Source organism: Lonchura striata, chromosome 1 (assembly GCF_046129695.1).
Source record: "Lonchura striata isolate bLonStr1 chromosome 1, bLonStr1.mat, whole genome shotgun sequence".
Lineage (NCBI taxonomy): Eukaryota > Metazoa > Chordata > Aves > Passeriformes > Estrildidae > Lonchura > Lonchura striata.
Window position 1 is genome coordinate 64,357,095 of NC_134603.1, and position 21,717 is coordinate 64,378,811.

The 21,717-nt window shown below is 41.4% G+C and overlaps 1 protein-coding gene across 2 annotated transcripts in view; it reads left to right on the forward strand.

Annotated features, from left to right (window-relative positions):
- The first annotated feature begins 7,542 nt into the window (after nt 1-7,542).
- Nucleotides 7,543-21,717, forward strand: part of TERT (telomerase reverse transcriptase) — a 29,531-nt gene continuing 15,356 nt past the window's right edge. Inside the window, exons 1-7 of one of the 2 annotated variants that reach the window (XM_021528732.2) lie at nt 7,543-7,809; nt 8,777-10,661; nt 13,501-13,696; nt 17,918-18,107; nt 19,408-19,590; nt 20,891-21,052; nt 21,449-21,544. In XM_021528732.2, the coding sequence (XP_021384407.2) occupies nt 7,582-7,809; nt 8,777-10,661; nt 13,501-13,696; nt 17,918-18,107; nt 19,408-19,590; nt 20,891-21,052; nt 21,449-21,544 (2,940 nt within the window). In that variant the 5' untranslated portion in view covers nt 7,543-7,581. The remainder of the gene's footprint in view (nt 7,810-8,776; nt 10,662-13,500; nt 13,697-17,917; nt 18,108-19,407; nt 19,591-20,890; nt 21,053-21,448; nt 21,545-21,717) is intronic. The other variant, XM_021528733.2, reaches the window with a different exon arrangement.

The window sequence follows — 21,717 nt, forward strand, 5'->3', positions numbered from 1 at the left end:
TCAGAAGCATTTCAGACCCTGGCAGGCAGCTAGAAACAGCTGTGATTTTAGATTTGAACCATGGAACGATTTACCAACCTTGCAGGAAGAACAAGAAGTCACAAAAGTTTAGATATTATAGTAGAAGTAGTCACAAAGTAGAAGGAAGAATTTTTGAGTGCTGTACAGGGGGGTTTTAGGTCTTGTACGTGGGGGTCAGAAGTTTTAAGATGGAGGGATTTGGGCCTGCCCTGTCCTCCCTCTTTCTTCTTCCTTATCTCCATGTTCTTGGTGATGCTGGCACTCACAGATTAGTTTAGAGTAGAAAGGCATCATTTAATATAGGTAATAGACAGTGGGGGAAAACTGTAAACATTTAACACGTAATGTATCATATAAAAGCACCAGCCCTGGGCAGGGGGAGAGAAGAAGACAGGAGTCAGAAAAAATGTCAGGGTTTCTGTATGCCTTTGCCTGAGCAGCTGAGCAGACCGCAGCAGCTCAAGAAGAAAGTCTTTTAGATAACATGCAATAAACTGCCTTGAGACCAGACAACAGAAGACTACTGAGTCTTTCTTTGAAAGCACGGGTTGGAGGAGAGACTTTTCCACCACACGGAGCCACCCCTGACCTAGGGGTGAGCTCTGGCATCATAGCGTGGCTGGGCAAGGGAACAGGCTCCCCAGGGAAGTGGTGACAGCACCAGCCTAACAGAGTTCAGTAAGTGTTTGGACAACGCCCTCAGGCACATGGTGTCAGTCTTAGGAATGGTGCTGGGTAGGGCCAGGAGTTGGATTTGATCATCCAGATGGGTCCCTTCCAACTCAACATATTCCATTTAAGAATTTTCTCTTATTATAAAGGGAGAATTGTGATGTCTCTTTTTTAAGGATATCTGGAGCTAATCAGTTTGCTTCAGCTATTTCTTTAAGCTATTCTATTTCTTAATGCTCCTTTTAATGGGTCCCTAAAAATCCTGGTTTGATTTGGTTTTTTTAATTATTCTTTTTAGAACTGCCTTCTCCTTCATGAGAAGGAACAAAATAGATTCAAAAGGCACTTTTAACACTGGGGCATTTTGGCTCATGTCTGCCTACATTTGGTTAAAAGAGTAGGATAGCTTCTCCCCTGGTGCCTTCAGCTTTCTGTTTGATGATACTCTGTCCTTTTAGTTCTTGCCATATTGTACCTATAAAACATCTTGCAAGCTGTTTTGAGTCTATGTATGTATTTGGGTATAGTTGCCTCTCAGTTTCTGTCCCCTGAGGTTCTCTTTTTTCATTTCCAGCTCCACAATCTGTATTAAGAGAGAGCTCTGATGGTAGCTTTTATGATGATTTGTCCTCCTTCTATTTCTTGCACACCTGCAAAGACTTGTGAACTATCTTTCTCTTATTTTGGACTTTGAAAAGTTGACTCTGAACATATTTACCAGGCTTTATTTGCTTGTAGCAGTCTCTAGCCCAAGGTTAGTCTGTGTCAAGCAGCCTAAAGCCAGGTAGGTGTTTCATTGGTGTGGTTCATCTGTGTGCTCTGGTCCTGTTAATCACAAGCCTAATGTGACCAGGGAGCAACTGGGAATGAAAAATGCCAGTTTCCCCACTTATGAGATATTAGAGAAGAGGAGGTTAGAACTGGTTGCAGTAAATAAAATAAAATTAAAAAAAAAAATTGAAATTGAGGAAAATAAAACCCAAAAAAGAAAAATTTGCAAATTTAAGCAATTACACCAACAACCAACTGATGCCCAGCCTCTCCCTGAGCACCTTCTCTCTCTGTCCCCCAGTCTCCCCTCAGCTTTTTATGCTGAGTGTGACACCATATGGTATGGGACACCCCTTGGGTCAGTTTGGGTCAGCTTTCCCAGCTGTGTTATCTCCCTGATTCCTGTGTACCTCCAGCCTCCTCACTGGTGGAGTGTTGAAGGGAGCAGAAAAGGCTCTGACATTCTGTAAACATTGCTCAGCAGTAATACAAACATCTCTGTGTTACCAAGATTCTTTCTAGCACAAGTTCAAAACATAGCCCTGAAATAACTCATATGAAGATATTTAACTCTACCCCAGCTAAAACTAGCACATGGAAAATTAATTTCCCCTCAGACTTACTAATACTGAAAGGCAGCATGAAACCTGAGGAAGAATATGTCTGAGGAAGAGCAAAGTGTGATGAACTTGGGTGTGGCTGGCTACCAGCCAAGAGTCTGAGATAAGGGTCAAAGAGCTTGAGGAGGAAATACTGGGATTGATGTATGAAAAGCAGCACTTGGCATTTATTAAACAGAATAGAAAAGTTCAGTGTTTGATGGGCACAAAGTATGTGTGATGCAATTAAGACCTGACTTCAAGGAGGCAAATGTGGGAGGAAAGGAATGGCTGAATATCTGTTTTAAGAAGTAATAGGCAAGTAGAGAGAAGCTGAATCAAACTGTAAGTCTGGGGCTAGTGTTAGAAGAGTGATGCCATTCAGGGACCATCACACAGTGTGAGACACACACAGTGGCCTGGAAAAAAGCATTTAAGAGGTTAATTAAGTGGTCCCATTTAAGGGACCACTATGGCTCTGAGGGAGAGTCCCAGTCCAGAGGATTGTGGTAGACAGACATGGGGAGAGCCAGACCCATGTAAGTCTGATAACTGTGATAACAGTGCTAGAAAGGGCTTGTTTCCCCACACCACATGCCCTATGCACAGGGCAAGACAGAGAACCAAATCACATCTCCATTTACCAAGACCACTGCAAAGAAAACACAGACTGCAGATGCAAGCCAACAGAGAAGAGAGCAAGTCACTATCACAGACAGGCTTCATTCCACGGCAGATAAAAACCATGACACATGAGGGATGCTCTAAAGAGGGATTACACTGAGCAGCTGGTTAGGCTGAAGGGATGTCCTTGATTAAAGGCACATTAGTGTATGATCTGTCTCAAGCAATAGCCTCAGGTGAGACTGGCACCAAGGTCAGCCACATTGTCTGAAGATCTGTGATGACTCTGATGGATGTGATGGGCCAAAAAGGGGTCTTACTCTGACAAATTGTACTGGGTCTGGCAAGGACAGAGTTACCTTTCTTCAAAGCAGTCTGTGTTCTTCTTTGGGTCTGTGACTAATAGACAACACACCCACACCCTGATATTGCTAAGCAGCACTTGGAACAGCATCAGGATTTCTTTTTTCCCTCTCTGCCTCCAACATGAGCAGACTGAGGTGGGCAAGAAGCTGAGAGTGGACACAGCTGGGACAGCTGACCTTAACTGACCAAAGGAATGTCCCCTTGTATCATATAATGTCATCCTCAGCAAAAGTAATGCTGACTCCTCCAATTCTCCACTACATTCTCCTGCCATTCTCTACTACAGAGTTAGTCAACTTCCACAGCTGAGTCATCAGATTCACTTCTAGGTAGTCCCTATGATATCTTTTTGGATTCTTGATGTCAGGTTACATATTTTCATAGCCTGTGATACAGAAACTTTCTGTCTTGACATGGGTAATCCCTGAGTTCCTTTAAACTCACTGGTAATTACCATCTAATTTTAGAGACTCACTGGCTTTTGTATTTTTTTTTCCTCTTTCTTGAACAACATAATTCACAATAATCAACCTTGAGACTGTTCATGGTGTGTGCAAAGATTTCACACAGGACCCTCCCTCAAGTTTCTTAGTATTGCCATGATTGTCCTAAGTGTTCCTTCTCTATTTTTGCATTATAGACTTCCTGACAAGCTGTTCCATTTCTGAAGTTTCATGTTTCTTCCAACTTTGAGAAGTTATTAATCAAACTAATCTGATATTGTTTGATTTGTTTTTTCACTTTTCTATTTGAACACACATTTTGAAAGACACCTGACTTCTTCATCTTGTGACTTTTCTTCTAAGAGTTCCCTTTAGCCTTCTCAAATGGAGCTTTGAAAATAGAGGCACATTTGCAGAAAGCTTGCCTCTTTAAATGGCCATTACTGAAGCTGGACACAAACATAACATCACATTTCCTTTCACTTTGTTGCTTGACCATAAAAACAGCATTTTATTTTTATCATACCACTATCCATTCCCAGGGTAACCCCCTTTCACAGAAACTGGTTGTAAAGCAGAATGTGGATAAGGTTAAGTATGCCTTGAAGCATAAATTTTGTTGAGACCTGACCCCATTATTTTTCCAGATCTGGGTTCCCAGTAAAAGAGTGATATTGTAGTGAGCACAGAGAACTTTCCACTTGTCCTAGGGTGACTTTATGGTGTTTGTATTCCCAATCATGTGTTCTGTTTATGTTTGATATTATCTTCTGTGCTTTCAGAACTGACTCTGAAAGTGAAGGTTTGTTTTGTCTTGTTATCAGCCGGCTCACCTCCCCCCCACCCCCGGTCTGTTGTCTAGGAGAGGCTAATGCTTGCTGGCTGGCCTGGCCTGCTTGCTTGCTCTTGCTCCTCCTTTTGCTTTTGCCTTTGCTTTTGCTTATTAGTTAGTTTAATTAAGGAGTCCAATCTTTTTTATTCTGAACTGGTTTTTTTCTTTCCCTTTCCTGAGTATCATTCCAACCTGCTCTGGACTGGAACCTGGGAAACACCGAGGAACACCGAGAGCCTGCGTTTGGGGATCTGCAGCAGCCATCCCCAGTGCCAGAGACCAAGAACTGGGCAACCACTCCCAGGAGAGACTTTCTGAATTTGAATTTGTCATCTCTTCAGAGCAGTGAAAGAGTTTTTGTCATCTGGTGTTTTGGGGGTTTTTTTTGTTTGTTTTTTTTTGTTTTTTTTGGTGCTGGGAAGTGTTTTGCTTGTTAAATAAACAGTTTTTTTCCCTCTTCTCTCTGAGGAAATTCTTCCCGAACCGGGGGGGGGGGGGGGGGGGGGGGGAGGGGCTGTGGGTGGGTTTGCTTTCTGGGGGCTCCTTCTGGAGTTTTTCTCCCAAATTTGCCCTAAACCAGGACACCACTAAAGGACACTAAAGTGATTAGAGAGTGGGACAATCTGACCTATGAGGAGATGGTGAGGCAGCTGGAGGAAAGGCTTGGTGGGGATCATATCAAAGGAATTGTTTAGCCCAAGGAGGAAAGGCTCAAAGTGGGGATCATATCAAAGTGAATAAATACAAGATGGGTCCAAATTCTTCTCAATGGATCCAATATCAGGATAAGAGGCAGCAGGCACAAATTAAAATGAAGAAATCCTATTTAAACATTATTTTTTTTTTTTAAGTGTGATAAGGCACTGGAGCATGTTGTGCAGTGAGGTTGTAGAGTCTCCATCCTTGAGGACATTAAAGCCTGATTTGACATGGTACTTGGCAATCTGCTCTAAGTGACCCTGCTTTGAGCAGCAGAGTGGACTAGATACCTCTACAAAGTTCATTCAACCTCAGCTATTCTATGTCTCTGAGATTCTATTTTCCTTATTCATCCTGTCACCCCTCCAAAAAAAAAAAAAAAAAAAAAAAAAAAGCCAAAAAGTCAAAAAGTCAACCTTAATCTTTTTCCATGTTACTTCAGTCTCCCTCTCCCTCCTGAATTTTCTCCCCAGTCCAATAGTAGACACACAGAAAAACACACAGTACCTGTGAAAAGAAAGAGGAGAGAGCCCCCCTTAGCTTGGCTGCAGCAGCCCTCTCCCCCACCATCACTGCTGTGGTTATTGCCACCAAGGAGGCATCAGGAAGGGGCACAGGCTGGGACCTGCCAGCAACTGGTGGAGATTAATTAATCCCTTTTTCTTCCTTTTCCTCTTACTTTCTTCCTGAACATGCTTGTCACAGGAAATGGTGAACCTTATGTTTGTCACAGGCAACATTCTACCATAATGGTGCTGTCACCTTTGGAGCAACAGAGATATGGGGGGAAATACAAGTCAAATAGATCCTTCAGAGGTCAGACTAAGGGCATCAGCTATATCACTACCCTAGATGCAGATGCAGATGGATTCAGACTGTCTACAAATCCCCTGCCCCTCAGTATGCAGTGGTAGTGCAGTATTTTAATTACAGCCCTGCTGAGATCCCATGAAGCCTGGTGTTATTGCTCTGCCTCCCTTGGGAATGCCAGCTGGTGCCTATCTCTGTTAAGAGCTAAAAGAGTCTGGCAAGCAGGCAGTGCTGAACTGGAAATTATGTAGGAATGCCTCAACTTGTAGGTGACAAGTTGCCAGGGAGTTGAATCCTCAGTCATGCTGATGTTAGGAGATGAGCTGCTTTGCTCCCAGGAAGAAATTAATTGTTTTAGTAGGAAAGGAGGCCAGTCCTCCATGAGCAGTGGGATGGTGACCTCACTCCCTAGTCTGTAAAGGCTTCATTTGAGGAAGGTACACATGGCTCTGTTTCAGCAGACTCACGACTTCTACACATCTGTCCCTGCTACTGGTGAGAATTATTCACTGCATGGCACCACCACTACCAGGGACAAGACCATGGGGACACTAACATCTCCCTTCATCTAGTGACACCCCTGAAAAAGTAATCTCCACGATGGGATCTGTTGGATGATTCCTCTCAAAGATGAGGTACTCTCTAATCTTTGGGAAGGAGAGAAGTCTGTTATATTTCTGCAGGATACTTACAGCAACCTAATTATGAAGCCTGGGTAGAAGAGAGTCAGTCACCTCACCCTCCATGGTAGTGTGCTAACTCCATGTTGCCAAAACATTTACACAAAAGTCCTGGGTTTGTTGAATGTATGCAATGCATCATGGTACATTTTCTTGCAAAGGCTTTTGGAAATTCAGGTAGCATATATCAACCAGATGACCAGATAATTTTTCATGTCTTTTCAACACTTGACAGAACTCAAGGGCAGGACTCCTTATGGGAGCAATGTTGGCTGAACAATTTGTATTTCTCTCAGCATCCCCTAATTCCGTTATTGCACAGATATTTCACGTATATTGCTCTTACCCATGGCAAGGGAGTTGGAACTAGATGACCTTTGAAGTCCCTTCCAACCCAAACCATGCTATATAATTCTAGGATTTCTACTAATTCACCTGGAACACATATAGAGCCTAGAGACCTGCACTTCCCCAGGACTCTACTGCAATCCCTTTCACAGACTGGCATCAGGTTTTCTATCATGAAATCTTCAGATACCAAGCCAAATTTGGAGTAGGAGGTTGTACAGTACCGCAAGTGATGTGGCTTCTTCATTCATTAATTTGATGAGAAAAAAAACAAAAACCAACAGGGTGAGCCACTTCGGTATTTGTAGGGTTTCGTACGTTCATCTCCACCACAATCTCTCCTACAGGTGCTCTTAGTGCAGACAGATCCTCAATGGAATGCTTTTCCAGAGGGGAAAAGCGCTCCCCGGCGGGGAATGCTGCCGCTGTGTCCCCGCGGCGGAGCTGGACAGCGGCCTCCGGCCCCGCCCGGCCCCGCCCCGCCGCCCCGCCCCGCCGGCCCGCGGCCACGCGGGGGGCAGCGGCGTGCAGCCGCGCCGCGGCTTTGAAAGGATGCTTTGGCTGCTTCCTTTTTCCTCCGCCTCAGCAGTTAATGCGTTTACCTCCTCACGCATCCATCACTAAGCCGCTGCTCCGCGATGCCCGGCGGGCGAGCGGCGTGGTCGCAGGGGCGCCGCGGCCGCGCCAGGTGGCCCCGCGCCCTCTTTGGCCGCAACATGGCGGGCAAGGAGCCCTTCGCGGCCGTGCTGTCCGCCCTGCGCCGCTGCTACGCCGAGGCCGTCCCGCTGGAGACCTTCGTCCGGCGGCTGGGGGACGGCGGCGCCGGGGACGCCGAGGTGCTGCGGGCCGACGACGCCCCCGGCTACCGCAACTTCGTGGGGCAGTGCCTCGTGTGCGTCCCCCGCGGCGCCCGCGCCATCCCGCGGCCCTTCTCCTTCCAGCAGGTAGGAAGGGGCCGGGGGCGAGGCCCGGCCGGGCTCCCGGGGACTGCGGGGCGGCGCGGCGGCCTTTGCCCCTGTTGGCGGCTGCCGGGCGGGCCCGGCCGGTCCCGCAGCCTCCTTCTCCGCTCCGTCCCGGCCGGAGCCGGCGGGGAGCGGTGGGAGCCAGCCCCCGCCTCTTGGCTGGGAGAGCAGGGCCCGGGTGCCGGCGTGGGGCGGCGGTCGCGCTGCGGGTCTGCGCGCGGCCCCTGGCGCCCGCCTGCCCCTGTGGGTACGGGGAACAAGGCGAAAGTGGCCGGGGAGCGACGGGGGATGGAGAGTGCCCCAGTCTTGAGAGAATGAAGAAGAGGCGGGTAGAACGCGCTGCAGGTCGTTGTTTAAGCGGAGGAAAAGCTTTTCAGAGAGGGAAGACCGCTTTTTTTCTAGCGCCATATGAGCAAAACTGTGCTGTGGTAGGAAGCAGATGTTGCCAACCCAGGGCAACTTGTTAAATGGGTTTTGGAAGTGTGTGCCGAGTCGTTTAGTTGAATTTTCCTTTACATGAAAGGAAGTGGAGGCCTCAAGAAAATTAGCGTTAGTTCCCTGGAGGTTGGAGCCTGCGCGAGCACGTATGCGTGCCTGCGAACATGGATCTGCGAACACGGATTCATTGGAGGCCGTGGAGTCTGAGCTGCTGTGGGTCTTAGGGGGAATAGTGCAGGGCGTTTCCTGGGCATAAAAGCCAGGATCAAAAGGGCAGGTGTTAAAAAGACTACCTTCAAGTCATCGGCTTACGTTGCTGCATATGAACATCTTGCATTACGCTTGGAAAATCTTAATTTTTGAGTGTGATGCATGTGAATAATTAATACTGCTTTCAAAGCTGATGTCTGGGGCTGTGTAACTTTGCATGTGTTTATATTTAAAGGGTATATTGTGGTTTATGGAGGAGTAAGTGGAAAAAGCTAATTATCTTTTTTCTTTCTTTCTTCAGTTATCTAGTCAGAGTGAGGTCACCGCAAGAGTTGTTCAGAGACTGTGTGAAAAAAAGAAGAAGAATATCCTCGCGTATGGATACTCCTTACCAGATGAAAACAGTTCTCAATTCCCAGTCATGCCACTTTCAAAGATACACAGCTACCTACCCAATACTGCCACAGAAACTCTTTGTATCAGCGGCTTCTGGGAGACACTGTTGAGCCGGATAGGGGATGATGTGATGATGTATTTATTGGAACACTGTGCAATCTTTATGTTGGTTCCCCCTAATAATTGCTACCAGGTTTGTGGACAACCAGTTTATGAACTTATTTCACATAGTGTAGACTCATCCCTGGTATTTGTTAGACAAAGGTTCTCAAAATATAAACGTACTAGCTTGCTGAAATATATGCAAAAAAGGCTTATCTTTCATAGAAATTATCTTTTAAAGTCAAACAGACAAAGATATGAAGATAATGTCTCCAGGATGAGAAATGAAAGAAAGAACAAGAGACGAAGCTTAGGGCCCACTGACCAGAGTTCTGCAAAAACCGTTTCTAAAGGAAGCAAACAGATCAGAATGGTTACTGAAGCTCAGGAAAAACAGAGTAGCTCCAGTTCATGTGTTTCAGCCGCAGCTCCGTCTCTAAAAAGGAAGATTCATAGAGAACAATTTGAAATTCCAGCCAAGAGGGCAAAAATAGGAGAGAAAGTGAGAGAGGAAAAGGCTTGTAGTCTTGTTCCTGATGTAAACCAAAGTAGTTCCGAGAGATCTGAAACTGGGTATGTAGCAGCACATTCTGCAAGTGTCATTAAAACCCCCTGTATTTCTGAAAGAAGTAACAGTGCTGTGTCTGGTCCTTCTTTAGTTCACACATCTTGTGGCAGGAGGAAATTTGTGGCAGTCTCTCTTCTGCAGAGATTTCAGAGTAACAAACCTCTAGAGTCCAACACTGAAATGCAAGCAGAATCCCATAGGAAAAGAGTAGAGATGCGTACATATGAATCTCAGTTGGCTTCAGGACAAACCAAACCAGTGGAGGGTTCAAAATGCAGAGAGCAGGAAAGTCCCCAACCTCATTTATCAAAGAAGTTACCAAAGAGACTCCTGAGTTCTGCAACATACATTGAGAGGAAGTCTCTTCTGTACTCTTGCAGGAGTTTCCAAGAATGTTTTCCTAAATCATTTGTATTGAATCGCTTGCAAGGTTCTCAGGCAGGTGGAAGACAGCTTGTAGAAGCTATATTCTTAAGCCAGAATCAGGTGCAGCAAAGGCATAACCAAAGTCTGCCAAAACACAAGCGAAGAAAGAAGACATTGCCCAAACGTTACTGGCAAATGAGACATATATTTCAGAAACTGCTATTGAACCATGGGAAGTGTGCTTACTCAGCTCTCTTGAAAAAAAATTGCCCTGTTTGGATATCTGAAATCAGTATGACAAAAACCAAGCTGTCTTGTCAGGTGGCCTTGTCTGAGGAAGCAGAGGTTCAGAAGCAAGAGGAACAGTCTGGGAAAGAGCCTGCTAAGTGTGCGACAAGCAGCAGATGTGAATCTGGTCACAATGATGTGCCAGACAACTTAGGTGCTCCCTTGGCAGAATCTGCGCGTGGGGAGTTGCTGCCGAGTGAGGAACAAAACCCACGAGAGGCATGTGATTCAGCCCTCGCAGAGCTCCTCAAGCAGCACAGCAGCCACTGGCAGGTGTACATGTTTGTGAGGGATTGCCTGGAGAAGGTCATTCCTGCTGAGCTTTGGGGTTCAAACCACAACAAGTGCCGGTTCCTAAAAAATGTCAAAGTGTTCATTTCCAGGGGGAGGTTTGCTAAGGTTTCGTTGAAGGAGTTGATGTGGAGGATGAGAGTTAATGACTGCATGTGGCTTCGTCTAGGCAAAGGTATTTCTTATATTGAAGAACTACGTGGTGGGGCTGTCAGATAAGTGGTGATCTTGTTTAAGGTGGGAAGGGGAGGATATTGAATCTGGACTCAGAATTGCTGAGTTCATTGGTAATAACCATAGCTTAAGCTTGTCTTCCTTGAAAAAGTCATTTGCATACATGCTATCTGTGTTTAATAGAATGATGCTTTCATAAACATGAATTCAGGACCTGGGCTAAACAAAAATCAGAACTCTTTCCCATCCACTCCTACTATCCAAATTGCAGTAACTCTGAAAATCCATTGAAGTGTGACCTAAGCATGTAAGGAATAAACACTGTCTGCCTTTTTGTTACTGTAGGAGTTCAGAAAGAACTAAAAGCAAGTCAAGACTCTTGCAGTAGCATGAGTTCCTCTGCTATGGGAGTGAAAAAAACCAAGTTTTTTACTCCCTCACAGCAACCCTGTGAGAAAGATCTGAGTATGAGACCCATTAATACAGGGATTGCCTACTGTAGAGTTGCAGAATGGTTTGAAGTCAAAGTGACTTTAAAGATGTAGTTCCAACCTCCGTGCTATGCACAGGAACGCCTTCCAGTAGACCAGGTTGCTCAGAACCCCATTCAGCCTGTCCTCAAATCTTTGGGACATGCACAACCACTCTGGGCAATCTGTTCCAGTGCCTTACCACCCTCACAGTAAAGAATTTCTTCCTAACATGTAACCTCAACCTACTTTTTTTCAGTTTAAAACCTCCTACCCCTTCTCCTAACATTACCTGCCTTTATAAAAAGGGCTGTCATCATCTATCACCTTTTCTAGAGCCCTTCTCTAATATCAAGAGAGCCTTACTGAGCACTGCCTCAGCCTGGCTAATTGATGGTGCAGAAGTCCCCAGGCTAAGTGGTCCCTGTCTAAAAAACTCTCATGAGGGCAATAGCTGATTGCTCCACATTGTGTATGAATCCATTTCTGTCTTCTTTTCAAATGACAGGTGTATCTTCCTTTCCTTGAGTTTGTTCTTCAGACTATCCCAGGAGTTAAATGTAGACTGAAGTAATTGGTTTGGGGTTGATTGCTGTAGGATCTAGTGCATATTTTCATTTTTCTGTTCTTCTGTTCTTCTATACTATATGAATTGTACTCCCTTAACTGGTATGCTTACAGAGTTTATTCTTGTCTGGTATTGTACTTGGATCCTACAGTAGTGTGAGCTGAAAATGGTGTTCTTTTGTTAAAAGTTGCAATAAGTTCTGTTACAGGTTCTTTCAAGTGTAGAAGGAAAATCAAAAGTCTGATGTTTGAGAACTGATGTCAAAAGTGAGGGAGGTTACACTTTCATAAGAAACTCTTAATTCTAGGAAGCAGTATTTTTTTATTCAGAAACTGTAGTTCAAAACCACACTTTCCAAATGCTGAGGAGTTGAAATATTTAAAAAGGCTTTATTGAAAAATATGTGTTTGATTCATAGTAATTTGGAACATCTGGTCTTTGAAAAATGTAATGCCTTCTTCTCCGGCCACATTCCAGGCAAAGTAATATATAGGCTTATTTTAATTTTTATGGAAGTAGTCACATGTGCTTGATGTTTAAACATGCTTTGAATTGCTTTGCTGCACTGTAAGTGGAGTTATTTCTTCTCCAAAAGTATTAGTGATTTCTGGACAATTTCCTGAATTGTAGTCATTGTTTACATCTGTTGTCAAGAACTTAGAAAAGAAATAATCTATTTCCAGGGCAGCTGCCTCTCAGCATCCTGATTCAGTTTGCATATTACAACTGCATATTACAACTCTTCAGTTAGAGATTTTTCCAGCAGTGAAATTTTTCCCTGATGTTAACTGGCTTCTGTTGAAATGGTACTAGTGTTTTTTTAAGTGCTGTAAATACATGAAAATGTCTCTGTCCTGGAGCACGCAAAAATTAAACAGAGTAGAAAACTGAAAATTTATTTCCATTTTGTAAATTTTACTGTCAGGTGTGTTGCATCAAAATTAAGCTTTTTTTGACACATTCATGCCATAACTATGATTTGTGCTAAGTAGCTAAACTAGTATTTCTGTGTAGTTTATTTAATAATCTTGTTGGATTTGGGCTAAATTCTACTCTTTAAATGTAATTAGAAAAATTATTATTGGAAGTTGGCCAAAACATCCATATTGTAGCCCGGGGTCTTATTCCCTGTTCACCCGTATTTAGACATAATTACAGATGTAATTACAGATGTAAATTCAGTGGTAGTTAGGAATGCTCTGGGTTCATAATTGTTGTCCCATCTAAATGTTGGAAGTACTGATAGACTTTGGATTATTTGAATTTTTTCTTTGTTTTTTCTTTGACTGCAACAATAAATTTTATATAGGATGTCTGAAATAAAGCTTAATCCTTCATTTTCGTGTAATTGGGAAATCTGAATATCATTCTTATCCCCAAATCATCCCAGTTTACTTTTGTTAATTTTTACAGTATACCTATGTTATTTTCAGTCTTTTGCTTCCTTTTTTTTTTTTTTTAAGTTTTATATTTTAGTAGACTTGTTTCTTTTAATTTACCTCTCCTTTCACAATTATCGTGACTTTGTGCATTAAAGATCTTGCACAGTTGATGCTGGGGTAAGAAAGTCTTTGGGCTACTGTGGTATGTATTTATGCTTTAAGCTTGGGTCAGTTGCATTATTTAATGCTCTGAAAATTTGGATTGTCATCTGTGTAATTGTTTGTACTTACCTTTTTTCTTTCTTATGACCTCAACCTAGGGCAAGAATGTTATCCAAGTTTTTTGTTTGTGTGTTCTGTTTCTTTACTTGTGCTAAGAGTTGATAGTTACTATAACTACCTTTGAATTATTTATTGAAGGTGATCACTTTGTTCCTGCCGATGAACATTGTTTCCGTGAAGAACTTTTGGCCAAATTCCTATACTGGCTGATGGGTACCTATGTTGTTGAGTTGCTCAGATCATTTTTCTATATCACCGAGACCATGTTCCAGAAAAACATGCTCTTCTACTACCGAAAGTTTATTTGGGGCAAGTTACAGAACATTGGAATTAGGTAACACTAGAAAACTAATTAAACTTTAATGGATATGTAGAAATCATGTGTTTTGTAGTGTAAAGTTATATTTCTGCTTTAATTTATTGCCCATTTATCTTCGTTTTATTTGCTTCATTTCCCTGAGGAAAATTCAACCTGTGATTGTAGCATGCACAGTTTGTAATTTTGGAAATATTTTGTGGGAGGAAACGAATTCAGATTTAGACTTCTTTAGTAGAAGAGAAATCTTTGCAATAATAAAAACCAGTATGAAGAGGATTTTGTTATAAGTGCAGTTTTTATACCTTTTAACAATGAGTAAAGCATAGTGATAGAATCCCAAAGTAACCTTGTGAAAGTTCATTTTAAAAATACTCCATTTCCTTCAGCTATTTTAATTTAGAAAAAGAAAAAACAAGGCTCTTCTGAAATGCTGTAATACTCTTCATAAAAATCAGACAGTAGCCTAATGGTTTTAGGGGTTTTGTTTTTAAGATTAAGGGTTTTAGAAGCCACAGCTCTTTTTTATTATGGATGTAATTCCATGCTGGATTTTTTGGTCTTAAAATTGCATGCTTGTATTTGAGTTAGAGCAGTATTTAAGATAAAATTTTAAACAGTTAAGTGAGAAAATAGGAAAGGCAATTTTAATGAACAGTGTTGTGCACCTATCTCCTTAGTTCACATCTTTCAGGTTTTCATTATAAATTACTGGTGTCTGAGAGAGCTTTGGAACTGTGAAAAATTAGCATACTTAATGTCTTGTGTTTTAGTTGCTGTTTTGTAATGGTGAACCTTTTGCTTTTGCTCTGATCTTTTGGTCCAAAATGTTACATATTTTTCCCCTCCTGTCACATCACTCCCTGATTTCAGCAAAGATATCTCCAGTGCCACTCTGCATTTGTCTTTGCACTTAATGGGGTCTCGATCTTGTTTGCAGTTGTAGCACAGAAAATGCACTTTGAATAGTAGTAGAATGTAATTTGCAGTCCCACATATTCTATTTGTCTTGTCTTCGAGACTAACAGCTGCAGTGTTGCAATTAGTATTTTATGCAGTTTCAGAGTACTTAAAGACTTTTTTTTGGCACAAAATACAATCAAGTACTGATTTTCACATAGTAGAGATACAATAAAAATAATGGAAGTAGTAAATAATAGATTTTTTGCGGGGTTTGTGATTAAAAGAAAACAAATAACTTAGGATTTAGCTCGTTTGTTTGTGTTCCCAGTTTCCCAGAAAAACTCAATGTATAAGGTGCTTTGAACTCAAAAGACTTTAATCTAGGGTCTTGTTTTTTCTGATTTCCTCCCCACATATTTCCTTACCATGCAGGAAGCCCCTTCTCACCTTTTGCTTGGAAGGTCTCTAAATTGCAGATTGTTGGAAGCTGGAGAAACGTCCCAAAGAAATGCTGCTGCATGCTTGCCAAAGGCATGTCCTGAGAACAGGATGTTTGCTTTTAGCTACAGGAATCATAATTTATAAGGACTCATTCCAACAGCTGCAGTTGAGCTTCACTGACAGGGCTTTCAGCGCTGCTCTCTCAAGTGTGATGTATTACATGAGGTCTGCCACGAGTCCAGCTTCCTGCATTCACACAGGTGGCCAGCTGCCAACTTCACATAGGGGGAAAGAAATTGGGATACAGGTCTTTAGAGATACGCGGGTACAGGTGTTTAGGACAGTCTTGGCCATTTTGAGGCTGTTCAAACACTTAAAACACCTTTCTGCTCTTAGCCAGCCAGGCACTGCTGGTGAAGTAGTGCCAAAGGCTGTTGAGCTGCTTCCATCTTCTCTGGAGGAAGAGTGTCTGGTGACCTCAGTTGTTGTCCTAATAGATGTTCTGTGGTTGTTCTGGTTCTCCTCAGCTGGAGCTGCTCAAGGCAGTTGCTCTGAACTCGTTTGTAGGAAGGCATTGGTAGCCACTGATTCCTGTTGAGTTCTTCTGCATCCTCCTTTGGAGGAAGGAAATGGATGGAACAGGCTGGACTGAGTGGACCTGGATCTTACTTGTGAGCTTACCTTTGCATTGACTGCACTGTCATTAGGGAGTAAATCCTCATGTTGAAGGACTGTCCTTTTGAGTAGATCATCCTGGGCAGAATCCCACTCAAGGGTTATGGAGCAAGGTTCTGAGAGGGGCTCTGGATCTGTATATTAGCCTTGCTGTACTGAGAGAGATCAGGCTCTGCTGTCATTGTACACAGATAATTTTGTATTAATTTTTGAAGCTATATCAAACTTAGGTCCCCAGATTAAAAGCAGAATTTGCTAAGAAAAAGTCAGTATTTTGTGATACAGTTGCTTCAAGTTAAATAACCTGTAGAAAGTAAAGTTGTGTGTTAAAAATAATGAACAGTGTTGTGATGAGAACACCTGTTTTCCTAAAGCTCATGCCATCCCTGCTCTTGCCACACACAGTGGCTCCTGAGGATTAAAGCACTGCAGAAATTCTGAATCTTTTCTGTCAGATTGAAGTGAGATGTCAAAAGACAGCAGGACCATCTAGTCAAGTTCCTTCAAGTTTCAGTGCTTAACAGCATTGTGAGTGCCAGTGAGAGCAGCATGCTTCAGTGGCTGCTAGATTAGTGCATATTCAAAATCACTAGCACTGCTGTAAATGCCATTAAATAAGCAGTGAATGTTACTGCCGGCAAATGGCATCCAGTTCTCCAGCTGGCCAGAGGGAGTAGTAAAGATCTGACAATAACTGGCCTTTGTCTTCACTTTCAAAGGAAGCCGTATGTTTTAGTACAGTGATAGAGGTTCATTGGGGTTTTTTCCCTTCTTGAATGTGAGCTGTAAAGGGATGGAAATTTGATCATTAAGTTTTTTCTGTTGAACTGGTGTTACTTGTTTTATCCTGGTTCTCTATCTAATAGTATAGTAGATGTGTTCAGCAAAGAATGTAATTCTATAAAGAGTAGTGATCCCTCACTCTGGAAAAACAACCATTTCTCCTTTTCTTTGGACAGCATCTGTACCAGGAATTTAATTTAAAAATTTGAATATTAATCCTCAAAACTCTCTTCAGTAGGTCAACTTGCTGGCCCTGAATGCTGCTATACCTTCTAGGTGTCATGCACTGTATCTCTCAGATACCAAGAGTCTCAAGCAGCTGGATCATGAGCTTGTATCTGAGTTGCAGAGGCATACAAAAGAAGTATTTGTGTGCCTCTCTTACCTGCATTCGTGGCTTCTCAGGTATCTCCTAGAGCATCTTTACCAGGTTTCCATCATTCACCCACTGCCTTTTGTAATAGCCTGGCCTCCTTTTGCTAAACCAGCCTGTTGGATTGTGTGGAATGTAAAAAAGTCTTCATGCAGATTTAGATTGATGTCCAGTCTTTTGTGAGGACTTGAATTGCCTCCCTTACTTACCAGGGTAATATCATAACCATTAGTCTGTAGGGCACATTCTGCCTATCTGAACAATATAAGCAGTGCAGGAAATTTATCCAGGTCTTTTATGTTGCAGGTAGGGTACTTCAAATCTGCATCTTAAGTGGAAACAAGGGCTTTTGCTTCACCATCATCTTCCTGATTCATTGTATGGAAAAGTACTGATTTTGATTTTTTTATGGAACTGTAAATCCTGAGGGGGGGCTCTGAGAGGAAAACACATTTCCCATTAAGATGAACTTGGGAAGCCCAGAATCTGTGACTTAGATGCCTTTGGTTCTTCATTATTTTCTGCTATTTGCTTCAACTGACATCTGCTTGTCAGAGTCCTGGATACCTAAAGCCCCTATGTTGTCTGTGTATCCCAGTACCTAATAAGTGGTAGATCCCCTAACTCTTGGGAGTAGAACAGCCATTACAGTTTGTATGTTCTTCCCAGGAGCTCTCTTAGAGTAGTTTTCAGAAGGTTTTTTTCAACTTTTTTAATGCCTTTCAAACTTCTGAAACCATGAGCAATATCCAGCTTCTTGTTTCGTACATAAAACATATTTCATAATGTTCATATGTATTCCACTAATCTGTACTTTAATTTTAATTTGTGTCAAAAGGGGTTTTTATTTGCATCAAGCAGAAATATATTGTCTCTTATCATACTACATTTCATTAAGATACTGTGATACTGTTCTGAAATTCAGAATTTCATGTCACTTTCTGTAGATGTTAATATTTGTATGATCTTAGAAAAATATTTGGCTTTAGTTATCATAAATACACTAAATGTTTTAGTTTTATCTCTTTCCTATTGCTTACACTAAGTGTATATTTGTATTTTAGAAACCATTTTGTCAAAGTACAGCTACGGCCTCTGTCTTCAGAGGAGATTGAAACGATCCGTCAAAAAAAATTTGTTCCCATGGCATCAAAGCTCCGGTTTATTCCAAAACGAAATGGGTTGAGACCCATAGTAAAAGTGAGCGGTGTTGTTGAACCACAAGCACTCAGCAAGGAAAGCAGAGAAAAGAAGGTTTTTATTTACTTCATTGTTTTATGTGCATTTGATGTAGGTAACTAAAAATGGAGTAAGGATTTTTGTTACATAAAACTAGTTTTAACATGGTGAACTGTAACTTTCTGATCAAAGTGGCTGAATGAGTCTGTTGCAGTTTAGCTTCCCTTTCCAGTGCTTAATTACCGCTAGTCTCTGGTTCCAGGATTACAAATTTCTGTTGGCAAACGTACCTTAAGCAAATTAAATGAGCCAAATAGAATAACATGGTTTGTAAAGTCATCCCATTTTTTTTGATATGGGTGAGTCTGGCCTGTTGGGATTTGCCTCTGAATGCTGATGGTGTGTGTTGATCTGTGAAGCTGCCTGTGGAGCCAGTGAGCAGTGGTGACCTGGGTTCGTTACAGTAGAGGGTCTAAGGAAGGGCAAGGAAGCTGGAGCAAGCACAGCAGAAAGAAAGGAAGCTGAGAGTGATTGCAGTGTGGGAACAGACTCAGTGCACGGAATAATCTGTTTGACAGGGCAGTTAGCCAGAAGGAATAGTGGCAGCCCAGTTGCACTATCTTGCAGGGCTGGATTCATTGCTTTTCCTTAAGGCTGAGTCTCATTCACAAGATAAAATGTTCCCCAAATGGGTGGGGTGTCAACAGCTTCATAGCACTAACTATCCAGACCATGTGATCCCAGATCAGGTGAAAAGAGCATCAGCTAAAAGCTGTTCTGAGCTGTGGAGTGTTATTTCTATAATATTCCACATTATGGTGTTTATAGAGCTAATCAACCTGCCTGACTTCAGTGCTGCTCTGATGTACTTGACTATCACTACAACTGAGTTAAATCTTTTCTCAGCTGCTTGAATAAAGTACCTTGAGAGACCCAGCTGATGGTGCAGCTGGAGTTAGCTAAAATCTCAGAGCACACCTTCTCTTTGCTGTTCTTGTTGCTGTAATTATCTCCAGCAAAAGGAATTAATGGTTATTTAAGGTTATTTTCAGATCAGTGGTGGTTTTATTTGCTGGCATTCATCTATTTATCACTGTAACTATTGCACCTTGATTTCCAAGAGTCAAGTATAGGAAAAAAAACCATTTTCCATAGGACTTAACTGTACCAAAAAGAAAAAATCTACTTTGAAAAAAACTACTTTGAAGTAGTTACTACGGTGATACTCAGGCTTTCTGAAACCTTCAGTGGAACAAAATAATATAGTAAATACATAATTTTAATCTCAAACTTCATTTAAATTTGTAATCTTTGTATTGCAAAGAATTTAATGTGTTTCAGCATAATTTAAGGTGATTCTCTTTGGTCTCTTTAGATGAATCATTACAACACTCAACTAAAAAATCTGTTTAGTGTGTTAAATTATGAGCGGACCATAAACACGAGTTTTATAGGCTCTTCTGTGTTTGGGAAAGATGATATCTACAAGACATGGAAGCAGTTTGTTATAAAGATTCTTGAATCTGGTGGTGAAATTCCTCGTTTCTACTGTGTAAAGGTATGTATTTTTAATTACATATTCAAACTAGCTTTTCAAAATCAGCTTGTGCAGATACTTTTATAGCTGTATTAGCTGTAATCTGACTGCATAATGATTTTTTTCTAAATAAAATTTTGTGTGTACCTTAAGACTGGTTAGTTTTTTGATGGGAGTGGTCGATTGCTTTTTGTGGATGGGTGTCCCTGCAGTAGAGCTTCCTTTACTTGGGTGGTTTTCTGTCTATCTTTCTGATGTGCAGGAGGTCCTGCTTCTGCACATGCACTGAATTTTTTGCAGTTGCATGTAGCTGGGTATAAAAGTGGGAGAAAGAAGTTCAGATAGCCTTTTGAGCCATATGAAAACCAGAAAAAATATTTTATGTGAATTTGAATAAATTCAGTGTCTCTTAAAAAAATTGTCTCTTCTATCTCAGTATCATTAGTTTTTGTTGAAAATGAACACATTCTGGTTGGTGTCTTTCCAAGAAGTTTCTTCTCCACTTGGAAAAAAATCAGTGCTTGTTGTAGACCATTATTTAAAGGATTTTGTGCTTCCTCTTCACACTTTTGACAGTTCTGTCTAGCAGGCAACATTTTGTGTTAGATTTCAGTTCATAGCTTTGAATTGGGGCAATATATACAAAAATACATAAATTACACAGATTTATGTGTATTGTAGCAGAGCTATGTTCTCATCTCTCAAATGTTGCTTGTCATCCTGCTCTGAAATAACTTTAATATTTTTGTCTTATCTTTCTAGCCAAAAGGTTGTGTCATTGACATAATTTTTTTATAATCACTAAGATTGTTGCTTCTACATGAAGTTTTCTGTTTTTACTAGAACAAATAAAAGCAGAGGTAGGTTTCCAATATGAAAAGAAAAGGAAGGGAAGGGTAAAATATGTAGGTTTGCAACTTTCCCAAAGTCTAAGATGTCATCTCCATGGCATTATGGTGAAGCAAGTTTCTTAAAATACTTAAACATAAAAATACTAGTTATTAACTTAAACGATTGGGGGTTTAGTGTTAGTTTTAAGGTTGCATGTGGTATAATCTTCTCTTAATAATAAGAATTGTGTTAAAACTGATGATTTGGATATTCTTTTCTAAGGGAATACTCGTTAAGTGGGTAAAGGTCTTTCAGATACACAGTGAGTTCTTACTTTGTCAGAAATTTGGCCTGACTGATGCAGTAATTTTACTCCCATGTGATCTATCCTTCAGTCTTGCTGACATACTACAGCAAATACTTCTATACTACCACAATGTTTACAGCAATATTGCTGAATATGTAGTGGAAGATATTTCTTCTGTTTCAGGCTGATGTGTCCAGGGCTTATGATACCATTCCTCACAATAAACTTGTGGAAGTGATTTCACGGGTCCTGAAGCCAGAGAAGAGAACTGTGTACTGCATACGGCGCTACGCTGTGATTATGATTACGCCAAGTGGAAGAGCCAAGAGGCTCTATAGGAGACATGTAAGATTTCCTGATTTCTTCTCTCTGATTTCTTCTCTCTGTAAGCATACTTTGGTCCAAGGAAAGTTTTCTTTTATAGCTTTCTTTAGCCACCATTTGAAGTGGTCAGGTATTTAATAAACATCTTTTTAATGCTGTTATATATTTTCCAAGGGTAGAAAAGATTGTTTTTAGTCCATACCCTTTAAAGTTTTTACTGACTTGTAGTAAAAATAAAGATAAATGTGTTGTGGAAATAAGAGATTTGTTTGTAAGACATTTTATTTTAACGGTAGAAGAATTGTTGTATTAAAATAATGCAATAAGGCTTGTTCCCTCCACTAAGCAACAAAGTCAGTTATTGAATTTTTTATTGCTTTTGTCATTTGTTTCTTTGCAATTTAAACAATTACACAGGTTTCTACTTTCAAGGACTTTATGCCAGACATGAAACAGTTTGTGTCCCAGCTTCAGGAGAATGCCTCATTGCAAAATGCAATAGTAGTTGAACAGGTGAGTATTGTGAGGCTTCTTTTCAACTGAAAAAAGAAAGCTGCAGAAGAATTAGAGAAAGATGGGGATTTTTACTTATATGTACATATTATGTGGTACCATTACTTCTCATCTAGTTAACCAGCACCTTCTTTCTTCTGTAGAAAGACTTTTGTCATCTCTTCTTTGATGTT